This window comes from Pinus tabuliformis, chromosome 9, assembly GCF_031772625.1.
Source record: "Pinus tabuliformis cultivar Carrire ecotype Pingquan chromosome 9, CPIR1, whole genome shotgun sequence".
In the NCBI taxonomy this organism is placed as follows: Eukaryota; Viridiplantae; Streptophyta; class Pinopsida; order Pinales; family Pinaceae; genus Pinus; species Pinus tabuliformis.
The window spans coordinates 5,365,740-5,377,647 of record NC_142307.1 but is presented as its reverse complement, the minus strand read 5'-3'; the positions used below and the strand labels follow the sequence as shown (position 1 = coordinate 5,377,647).

Below are 11,908 nucleotides of genomic sequence, written 5' to 3'. Positions count from 1 at the left end.
TCATAAGATAACCAAACAACAAAGTAGAGCAAATATTTTTGGAAATGGTTAGGAATTTTAAAAGTTATGGTTCTTGGAAGAAGTTGAATCATGCAAGAATACATAAAACGTCAAGACAACAAAGAATAATCCAAAACTAGATTAGATAGCCATTAAAGGCTTTTGATTTTTAGAACTAGAGTGTAGCGAAGATATGAAGACAAGAAAGCAAATGTAAGCCACAAGTTAGAAACTTTGTGAAAGGGGCACAATCCATGTAGGAATTTACAGGGTAAGTTCCTTAGACAAAACACCAAAGGACACTGCTCACAGATAGATCACAAATCAATACACCAGTATTGTTGGTGTGGTTAAAGCCCTCAAAGAGGGAAACAGTCCACGACCTGAGCCAACGCGGCCACTTCAGGCAATTTATTAATAAAAGAATGAAAATTTACATAAGCTTCACTCATGAATGGTTACCCTACAAATGACCCTCCATGCTCTTTAAATAGAGATCATGGACCAATCGGGTGTTAAGCCACGGATCAAGTGTCGGTAATACCGATGAGAGAATGAACCGTCAGATCACTACATATCGTGACCGTCGGATTGTAAGTTACAAAAGTACATAGTAAAGAAACACACTTTACCTAATTCTACACTAGACCAAGTTATACTTAACTATTTCCTATGTGTCAGAATATCCTAACATCCCCCCTTAAGAACAACTTGGGATAGGATTGAAGAATGTACAAATATGACACAATAGGAGAAGGAAGGAGGCATTAGAACCTATCCCCCCTTAGTGACAACTTCCTGAACTCTAACCATAAATCGAAGTTTAGTAAACTTCGCCTCTGTGAGAGCCTTTGTAAAGATGTCTGCAACTTGATCATTTGTTGAACAATATTCCACTTCAAGAACATGGTCGTGAATGAGCTTTCCGATGAAGTGCATGTGCAGTTCAATGTGTATGCTGCGCTGATGTTGGACTGGATCTTTGCATAGTTGAATGACACTTTGATTATCACACCAAAGTGTAGTTGGATGCTACTGCTGAAAGCCAAACTCTGACAGGATCTTAAGAAGCCACAGGGCTTCCTTACTAGCTTCTACGACACCACGATACTCTGCTTCTGCTGAAGAAAGAGAAATGGTACTTTGTTTCTTGCAAGCCCATGTAATAGGTCCTGAACCAAGAGTGAACACATAACCTGCAGTAGACTTCCGATCATCAGGGTCACCAGCCTAATCAGAATCAATGAACTAACCAATAGAGGAGATGCTTTTGCATTGTAATGAATCCCAAACTGCACTGTACCTCGAACATAACCAAGTATTCTTTTAGCTACTTTGCAATGACTTTCATGTGGGTTTTGCATAAACCGAGCAATAAGGCCAACAACAAAGGAAAGGTTAGGACGAGTATGGGTCAGATACAAAAGTTTTCCTACAAGTTGATGGTATAAGGTAGCATCAACTTTAGGGGAAGTACAAGTGACTAAAATTTTGGCTCGAGACTGAAAGGGAGAAGGGGCTGGCTTACAGCCTTCCATGTGAAAATGGCATAGAAGATCACATGCATACTTGGACTAGGAAAGGGAAATACCTTCCTTGGATTGCAAGACTTGAAGACCAAGAAAATAATGCAAGTGTCCTAAGTCTATCATTTCAAACTTCTTTTTAAGGCTGGACTTCACATGGTTTATAAGGTTGGGATCACTACTAGTAGGGATAAGATCATCAACATAAAGAACAAGAATGATAAGGAACTTGCCCACTTTCTTGGTGTAGACAATATTGTCAGAATGACACCTAGAAAATCCAATTTCTAAAAGAAAGCTATCCATTTTGGCATACCAATCCCGAGGGGCTTGCTTGAGACCATAAAGGGATTTCTTAAGCCGACATTCAAGGTTGGAGTCTGTTTGTATAGAGCCAGAGGGTTGTTCCATATATATTTCTTCATGCATGTCCCCATGCAAGAATGCAGGTGTAGGAATTTACAGGGTAAGTTCCTCAGATAGAACACCAAAGGACACCGCTCACAAACAAATCACATATCAATACGCCAGTATTGTTGACATGGTTAAAACCCTCAAAAACAATCCACGGCCTGAGCCAACGCAGCCACTTTAGGCAATTTATTAACAAAATGATGAAAATTTACATAAACTTCTCTCATGAACGATTACCCTACAAATGACCCTCCATGCTCTTTAAATAGAGATCATGGACCAATCGGGTGTTAAGCCATGGATCAAGTGTTGGTAATACCGAGGAGAGAATGAACCGCTGGATCACTACATATTGTGGCCGTCGGATTGTAAGTTACAAAAGTACATAGTAAAGAAACACACTTTACCTAACTCTACACTAGAACAAATTATACTTAACTATTTCTTATGTGTCGGAATATCCTAACAATCCAAGTGGAGTGTTGGGCTAAAGAAACAACCAATAGTTAATTTTGTCTTAGTGTTTGTTATTGTAGATACATTGAGTTTTATCTTATAGGAAAACATTGTGGGAAACCTGATAGATGCTTCCCCAATATTCATGGAATGCATCCCTGGTAAACTTATTGGTGTAGATTGGTGCACCTCAATTAGGAGAATTTGAAATGGGGCCTATTTACATGAAAATAGCTAAATGCCCAACAACATTGAGAGCAATTAGTTGAGCTAACCCCTTAGGCTAAAATATATTAATTTTCTTATCTTAAAGGAAAGAATAAGCAAGCTAGAAAACATTGTGGGAAACCTAAGAGATGCTTCCCCAGTATCAATGGAAAGAATCCCTGGTAAACTTATTGGTGTAGATTGGTGCACCTCAATTAAGAGAATTTGAATTGGGGCCTATTAACTCGAAAATAGTTAAATGCCCAACAACATTGAGAGCAATCAATTGAGCTAACCCCTTGGGCTAAAATATATTGATTTTCTTATCTTCAAGGAAAGAATAAGCAAGCTAGAATGATAGTTAGTTTTGAAGGCCTTAGTGGAAGCCATCCACACGAATCAATCACAAGAGCTAGTAGAGATATCTAACATAAAGAAAACAAAAGGTTGTGAATGAGTTTACAAGATAAAGTTTAGATTTGATGCTTTTGTTGAAAAACATAAAAGGGGTTGAGCTAACCCCTTGGGCTAAAATATGTTCTCTTACCTTCAAGGAAGCAATACGCAAGCTAGAATGGTAGTTAGTTGTGAGGCCAAAGTGGAAGCCATCCACACAAATTAACTATAAGAACGAGTAGAGATATCTAGAATAAGGAAAACAAAAGGTTGTGAATGAGTTTACAAGATAAAGTTTAGATTTGATGCTTTTATTGACAAATATAAAAACAAGGCTAACAAGAAAGAGTTATGCGGCGAAAGAAGTAGTCGATTGCAACAAAATCTTTGTGCAAGTGAAAAAAGATGAACACTATTAAGCAAGTTTGACATTGTCAACAAAATTTGACATCGACTTTCACTAAATGAATGCAAAGAGTGTTTTTGAATGATTTTGTTTAAGAAGAAGTATACATGGAACAACCTTGAGGTTTTTCTTTTATAAAAGGTATACTGAAGAAGGCATTGTATGGGTTGAAGTGAGCAACAAAAACATGATACTTTTGCATAGAAGAGTACTTCTGATGTGAAAATATATGTAGAATATACAAAAAAAAATGAGATGATACTATGGAGTTTATATGTTTTTTATTTGATTATGACACACACCTGTGGGAAAGTGATTCTAGACCAAAAGAGGAATGTTGATAGACCCTTGAGATGTTTGACTTAGGAATGTTGGTTTTCTTGTTGAGTTTTTAAAGTCAAAGTCCAGAATGAAATTCAATGCTTATTATTAGATTCCATGTTTTGATTGTGAATTGGGAGGTTTACATTACAAATTTATATCACTATTTACTTGGTTATATTGACAATAGTCATGACAACTTAGGACACACTGTAAATTACCTTTCTAAAAAGTTACAACAAAGGTGCTCATAAGGAGATAAACGACGAAAACCTATTTATTTACTTATATGTGCCATAAACACAAGCTATGTTCCATTACTACAGATGCTAATTTAATGCAAATGTATTATTAAATACACCCTCGCCCCGCCCCATCTCTCTCTCTCTCTCTCTATATATATATATATATATAATCTTTGCTTTAATCACACATTCAACAATTTTTATTTCAAACTCAACATCCATCCCTCTTAATGATGCCTCTAAAAAAAGTTTATGCTAATCCTTACTTTCACATTAGTTGCATAATTAGAAAGATATAGTGAAACTACAAAATAATAGAAGAAATTAGTTATGAACCAACTAAAACCAAAGTAATGCAAATGATTGCACACTCGAAAAAAATACACAAATGTATTAATAGTTTCTCACATCAGTGGGGGCAATGCCTGAATTATTACCTCACTTTACAAGTTTGTAGTTGCTTGGGTTGATGTATACATGTTTTTTTTTTTGCCTTCTAATGGACATTAGAGGTGCATAATACTAGGGGAAGGACTGCAAAACCAGTGGAGACCACAATACCAACACCAATGTTCAATGGATCATTTGTAGTGCAAGTCAAGCAAAAACTAATGCCATAATGCAAGACCAAAGTTGTTTATAAATAGTAAGCATGATTCAAGATGACTGTACGAAAGAGAAAAAATGTTTTATCATGAGACAAAAAAACAAATAAGAATCGAAACAAACAAACATATAACTGGAAAAATAATCAAACATAAGTAAAACAAGCCTCATTTAATATATGCTTAATTAATATACAAATTATAATCTCTACACCTAATTATATGTATAACTTTCTTGTAATATAAATACTTTTATAATACAAATTATACATCAAATCAAAAATTAAAATATCAACACAAAACTTTTTAATAATATTTTTTAAATTCAAATTTCCACTCTATACACTACTGCAAATTGGATTAAATCACCCGCACAAAACCTTTTAATGGTGTTTTTTTAAATTCATATTTACACATTACACACTCTTCTAGGCTCTCTCTCTCTCGAAGGTATTGAAAGTAACGACTTATCCTGCAAACTCCGTATCCAAAAAAAATGGAGGGAAAATAGAAGGGCCTTATATAGTGCTCAATGGCGTTTGATATTCTTTTTCTATCATCTTTGATAGAGGGTCTGTCTCTCTTCAAAAGCGAGAGGTGCGTGTTTCACTAAGAAGAACATTGAAAGAGAACTCTCCCATCAAAACATAGAGAGAAAAAGAAGGAAAAAAATAAGGGGTTGTTACGCATTCCGCTGCCCTTGTTTGGCTTTCGTTTTGTCTAAGCTTACCTCGCTATTATGGATGGAAAAGAAGGAACCTCCTCATCCTCCCCGTCGCCGCTTCCAAGTAAACGCAGTCGTGGATCCATCGATCGGCAGCATCCTCCCGCTAAGCCGACGGATTTCTCCTCCTCAAAAACTCCCCCCGATGTATTTGGTGACGATGATTCTAAAAACAGGCCCCTGCGCACAAGCGATAGATTGAGAGCTCGCCTCCGGAGGCGACATAACCTGCTGCCCCGCATACATCACATGTACTACAAACCCAAGCTGAAGAAGAAAGGAAAGAGCAAACGCCGGGCAGCGGCGTCCCGCATCGCCAAGATGCTGCAGCCCGGGCACAATTCGCGCTCCAATGTAAGTTATTTTTGCATTATTTTCTTATTCCATCTACAGTCTATAGATTCAAACCTCCTGCAGTCTTAAGGGAATATATTATGCCAGAGTCTCCCTGGCATTGCACCTGTCTTTGTTTTATTTTTGTCACTTACCATTTGCCTCGAGGGGAAGGTGGGCGCTGAGCACATAAAAAGTGAAACCCTGTTGGATGGCTTAATACTCTGTAAACTTCACAAACTAAGGTCCCCGTCGGCATATTTATTTGTTTTAGGGTTTACTCGACTCTCTGCTTGCTCTTGGTCTCCTTCAAACAATAGGGTATTTCTTAGGGTTTTAATTTACCGTTCATCCACACGCACCCCTTCAAGGTGGGGCATTAACATCTGCTAGAACCACGCGACCTGGTGGTGCTATGAATCTTTGGAGATCGAAAGAGCTGATTACGGATTTGGTGTGTTGTGTGGTCCCCAACATTTGTTTGTCGGAAGATCAATGACAAGGGGATAGAGGTGCTGCAATGAATTTCGCTGTGTAAATAACGGCCAAATTTGTGTATATTATACATATTGTTACATATTTAAATAGAAGGAATCTGACTAGTTTCATCGAAAATGAATTCCCACCCTTAACATTGATTCTTAAAGTCCACGACTTTAAGTAGCTTCTCTTTGAATTGTAAACTTTCTTGTATAATTTCTTGTAAATCCTCTACGGTGTAAGTTTTCATGTTGCTTTGGCGGTTCATTATAGAGATAGACACTTATTAACTCTGCATTTCTTATGTTTATGGCTTGATATTGGGCATCTATGGCCTTCTTTGATCCCATTGGTTCCTCCGAGGCACCCTGTCTATGCCTTCTTAACTATCTATTCTTCTGCATATAAAGATCTTTATCTTTAGTTTTTATTAGTAACCATGCCGTTTGCTAATTGTTGTTTCATTCACACGCAATGCATCATCCTTTATGAATTACCATGCAAGTAACTGCACAGATGATATTCTCCTCCCTTGTATCAAGGTATCTAATAGTAGTTTGGGTTTCTTTCTCCGGCCCAGACAGCTGCAGGTCCACCAACTCAAGTGGAGAACATGAATGAACAGGTTTGGAAAAACGTCCAAGTAAAATTTGTTGCTCTCTGACAAAGACGCTTTTGAATTGTTCGTTACAGTTGAATATGTAGATTCATACCATGTTTTGTATGACAAACTTATAAATCCTTGCAGTCGCATACAATCACTTTACGTCGTTCTACTAGGAAAAGAAAAGTTTCTGTCAATCTAGAAGATTATGAGACAGATAATACAGACACAGAGGATGCAGATTTGATGGTGAGCTCCTTTTTTACCTTGTTTCCTGTAGTATTTATGACTTTGTGGTCCATACTTAGGATCACAAAGACTTAACTTTAATGGCAATATTACTCATTTAAAGTCAGGTGATTGGTGGACGCAGAGACGGACATATCGGACCTCTATTGTCAAAGCTGATAATAATCCTAGTCAAGATGAACAGTCCAGTCCGGTCACACGAAAGAAAAATAGAGTTAAAACATCTTTGCCACGACGAGAAGGACTACGGCCCCGCAGGTCAACAAGAGCAACCATGCAGCAGTCTTCTCAGGATTCTGATGATGAAGAGCAAGAATCATCAGAGGAGGATGATAGAGATGAGGGGGAAGGTGGGGATGAGGGAGAGGAAGATGGAGAAGATGAAGAAGGTGAGGAGGAGGGTGAAGAACAAGAAGGGAGAAGGCGGTATGCTCTCCGAAACCGTACTGAAGTGCGACGGTTTTCCCCTGAGAAGGAAGAGAAACAGCGACCACGTTCTCCTCCTCGTAGAATTTTACATCAAGGAATGGGAACAAAGAGTGGGCGTGAAGTGAGACGAGGTGGTTCTCGAGTGCATAAACGTCATCGTGCACAAAGGGTAGATGATTCAGATGATTCCCTCCTTGTAGATGAGATGGATCAGGGTCCAGTTGGATCCTTGATGCGTGGTGGAAATAGAAGCTTTGGTCAACCATGGATTTGTGGTGGACTGGACATGAGTAGCACAACTGCATGGGGTTTGAATGTGGCAGCTTCTGGGTGGGGCCATCAGGGTGATCCTATTGGTTCTGGAGTTACAGGGGCACAAACTGCAGGTCCTAGTTCCAAAGGTGGAGCTGACATTCAACCTCTGCAGGTTGATGAGACAGTGAGTTTTGAAGACATTGGTGGTCTCTCTGACTACATTGATGCACTGAAAGAAATGGTCTTCTTCCCTCTTCTCTATCCTGATTTCTTTGCCAATTACCACATTAGCCCTCCAAGGGGTGTTTTATTGTGTGGTCCACCTGGAACAGGGAAAACATTAATTGCGAGGGCTTTGGCATGTGCAGCAGCTAAGGCAGGTCAGAAGGTTAACTTCTATATGCGAAAGGGGGCTGATGTACTCAGCAAGTGGGTTGGTGAAGCTGAACGACAATTGAAATTGCTTTTTGAAGAAGCTCAAAGAAATCAACCCTCAATTATTTTTTTTGATGAAATAGATGGCCTTGCTCCAGTACGGTCAAGCAAACAAGAACAGATTCATAATTCTATTGTATCCACACTTCTTGCTCTTATGGATGGTTTGGATTCTCGAGGTCAAGTAGTTCTCATTGGAGCTACTAACAGGATTGATGCCATTGATGGGGCTCTTCGCCGTCCTGGTCGGTTTGATCGTGAGTTTGTGTTTCCTTTACCTGACTGTAAGGCACGATCTGAAATTTTAGAGATACACACAAGAAAGTGGAAGGAACCTCCGTCAGAGGAATTAAGGAAGGAACTTGCAGCAGCTTGTGTGGGGTATTGTGGTGCTGATCTAAAAGCTTTGTGCACCGAGGCTGCTATCAGAGCCTTCCGTCAAAAATACCCCCAAGTATATAGTAGTGATGACCAGTTTGTTATAGACGTGGATTCTGTCAAAGTGGAGAGACATCATTTTTTGGAAGCAATGTCTGCCATTACACCTGCTGCACATAGAGGTGCAATAGTGCATTCTAGACCATTGTCACCTGTAATAGCTCCATGCTTACAAGGTCATCTGGACAAGATTAGAAAGTGTATTTCTGAAATATTCCCCATATTAGCAAAGGGGGATACAAAAGATTCCTTTGATAACAATTCTCGTAATCTTGCTAACTTATTTGGATTTCCCTACTGCTCTTTAATTCCTGTTGTATACAGACCAAGGCTTTTGCTGTGTGGAAAGGAAGGTGCCGGCTTGGTATGGATATAAAATGCCTCAACTATGAATCTGCTGACTTCAACTGTTTAGAATCTCAAGTCAACCGGTAAATTCAGTGATCTGATGTTCTTTTTTGTCCTCTGAATGTCAGGATCATATTGGCCCTGCAGTGTTACATGAATTAGAAAGATTCCCTGTGCATTCACTCGGGCTTCCATCACTTATGTCTGATCCAAGTGCCAAGACCCCTGAAGAAGCATTAGTACATATTGTGGGAGAAGCAAGAAGGAATACACCTTCTATATTGTATTTGCCTCAACTTCAACTATGGTGGGAAACTGTGAGTATATTTTTTCTGCATTAGCTTTCTGTATTTTCTGTATTACTATTTTTTGGTATATGTTCTGTGAAAGCCTTATGTTCAGATTGTGAGAGTTTCCATAACATTCAAGTTTCTGATTTTGTCTGATTGCACTTATGAACTTCACAGGCACATCTTCAGCTAAGAGCTGTTTTATCAACTCTTTTGGAAGAGTTACCCTCAGATCTTCCTGTATTACTTCTTGCAACTTCATCAGTGCCGTTTGGTGAACTAGATGAAGAAATTGGTTCATTGTTTTCTCACCGCTATGTGTACGTATTATAGATTTTGTTTTTTAGTTAACGCTTTTGTCCTTCCCTTGGATTTTATGATATGGAAATTTTTATCTGTTGAAAGTAATTTCTTTTGTGGAGTTTTATGAACTTTGTCAATCTTTTCTCATTCATTTGTCTGTCTACTGGTTTTCTAATTTGGATTAGTCATTAGAATTATGTGACAAGAAGACAGATACATGAACATGATTGGGCCCTGAGTGCATTAAAACTTTTTCCTTGGATTAAGTATATTGTGTGAGGATTTGTGTAGATCCTATTAAATTCTAGAATTATTTGACAAATCTCATGTTTTCTCATGAAAAACTTAAAATGTTAGAAGCTTGACACTTGAGAAACACATTACAGTGAATGGTATCAAAAGTCAAGTGAGGGACTTCAAATTTCAGAGTGCTACTAGGGTATTTAGTCTAGTTCAATGTTGCGAAAATCGTTATCGAGATTAAATCGGCGAGGGGAAAAATCGGGAAAAATCGTACAAATCGAGAAATACAAAAATATTCATTTTTTTTTCAAAATTTTTAATAGCTAAAGCATCTACAACATAAAATAAATACACTGACACATAAACATGATCCAAATGATTCTTAAGAGTCCCAAATCGAACCAAATGTTGGAATGCCCGCAACTTTGCATCCATTCACCACGTCCCTGCTTCCTCTCGGATTACTCATCACGATCGCCTCTTCGACTTCCCACCTTCGAATTGCTTCCACTGTCATCTCCAAACATTTGGCCGAGCAAACACAACTGTGTCGTGGATCACCATGTTCTCCGCAGGGTAACTCCTTATCTTTCTCACAACCTCCTTTATTTCCTTCTCCATTTTTTTCTGGATTTCAACAAGTTGTGCAGAAAGATCTTGAACCTTTTTCTTTGACTCCGACCATAGTCATAGCTTCCTTCTTGGCTCGGGTTGCTGCTACCAATTCAATGTCTCCCTAACTTTATGCGGCTCCTCTGCCCATCAACATAAATTCTCTTCAATAGCGCAGACATAGGCAGGTCGAGTTTGCTTGCTAAATGCTTTACTGTTGCGTAGAGTCTCTGCTCCGCTGGATTGGAGCCGCCGTTGCTGCTGTCTCCTGCATGAGATGATTCTCTCTGGCCATCTGATAAGAACATTCCAGCAAATAAAACAAAACGTTGGCAAACAATTCAGGCAAAAACACACACAGACACAAGTTCACAGAAAACACTTTTTTATTATGTACAAACTCAGATTACAATTTTAAGGCATCTCAGCCTTAATCAAGATTTCTCCAGCAACTACATTTTGCCCTCTCTCACACGCACAAGATTTTCTCCTCTCTTTTTTCTTGATTCACTCATGAATCCTTCAGTTCTTATTACACATACATTTAGTTTTAACTGATTTTTTAACTAAAATTAGTTCATTAACCGAATCTTGTTCAAGGTTGGCCTGGCTGTCCATGTGGTTGTCCACTTGTCTTCTTCCTCTAATTTTTTTTCATTGAGGTGTCCGGATGCTACCGCATCATCAAATATCATTGATAATCAATGGGTTATAGAAACCCAAGCAAAAACAAGAAAAAAACCAAAACAAAATGGCCAAATTTGGTGCCCATCCCTGGAAACCACGGTTTGCTAAAGAAATTTGGTCCAAACACGAAGTTCTCTTGCTTGGGATACTAAAATATCCTGTTTTTCTCCTCCTCTGCCCTAGTAGATGCCTTCCTCTCTTCCTCAGCGCTCAAACAAGTTCGCTGTTGCTAAAAATGACAAATAAAACTCATAATTTTGCTTAACGCCTTCTTCTCCTCCTCAGCTCTCAAACAAGTCCATTGTTGCTAAAAATGACAAGTAAAACTCATAATTTTGCTTATAAAATGCGCTGTCTCCATGCCCTGCGTTTTTTCCCCTCGTATCCCGATTTTTTCAGCGATTTTTTGGAAAAAAAAAACTTGATAAAAATCGCACAATATTATCGTTATCGTTTAAACCAAAAAATCACGATAATATTGCGCTTTTCGCAACACTGGTCTAGTTAAAGCTTTTTTTTTCTTCTTCTTTTGATTAGGTATATTGTGTTAACATTGAGACCTTTAAAATATAGGCAAATTTTAGAATTATTTGACATTCTTCCTCTAAATATAAGTATGACATAGGCCTTTTTTAACAAAATACAGTTGTTTGCATTGCAATTGTAACAAGCTAAAACACATTCTTTGTATAGCTACTTGACCACATGATTCAACAAAATTGTGACTTGGGCATATAGTGAAACTACCACAATTCAAAATAACTAATTGGCACAAAGCCATATAACCAACAAGTTCTCACGTTAGGATACAAAAGGAAATGTCACACTTTTTTTGCAATTATCATAAATGAAATTCCTAATTAGATGGGGCCTGCATTTGGATAGGAATCATCTTTTTGTGC

At 38.3% G+C, this 11,908-nt stretch overlaps 1 protein-coding gene across 3 annotated transcripts in view; it reads left to right on the top strand.

The window, feature by feature from the left end:
- The first annotated feature begins 5,141 nt into the window (after window positions 1–5,141).
- LOC149146829 (cell division cycle protein 48-related / CDC48-like protein) overlaps window positions 5,142–11,908 on the top strand; it is a 70,531-nt gene continuing 63,764 nt past the window's right edge. The window contains exons 1-6 of one of the 3 annotated variants that reach the window (XR_016262453.1): window positions 5,142–5,654; window positions 6,694–6,738; window positions 6,862–6,966; window positions 7,070–8,887; window positions 9,000–9,188; window positions 9,339–9,481. Coding sequence is in view for 2 of the 3 variants with exons in the window: in XM_089439073.1 (XP_089295199.1) it covers window positions 5,316–5,654; window positions 6,694–6,738; window positions 6,862–6,966; window positions 7,070–8,887; window positions 9,000–9,188; window positions 9,339–9,481 (2,639 nt within the window). In the remaining variant the exon portion in view is untranslated. The remainder of the gene's footprint in view (window positions 5,655–6,693; window positions 6,739–6,861; window positions 6,967–7,069; window positions 8,888–8,999; window positions 9,189–9,338; window positions 9,482–11,908) is intronic. The other 2 variants (XM_089439073.1, XM_089439074.1) reach the window with 2 other exon arrangements.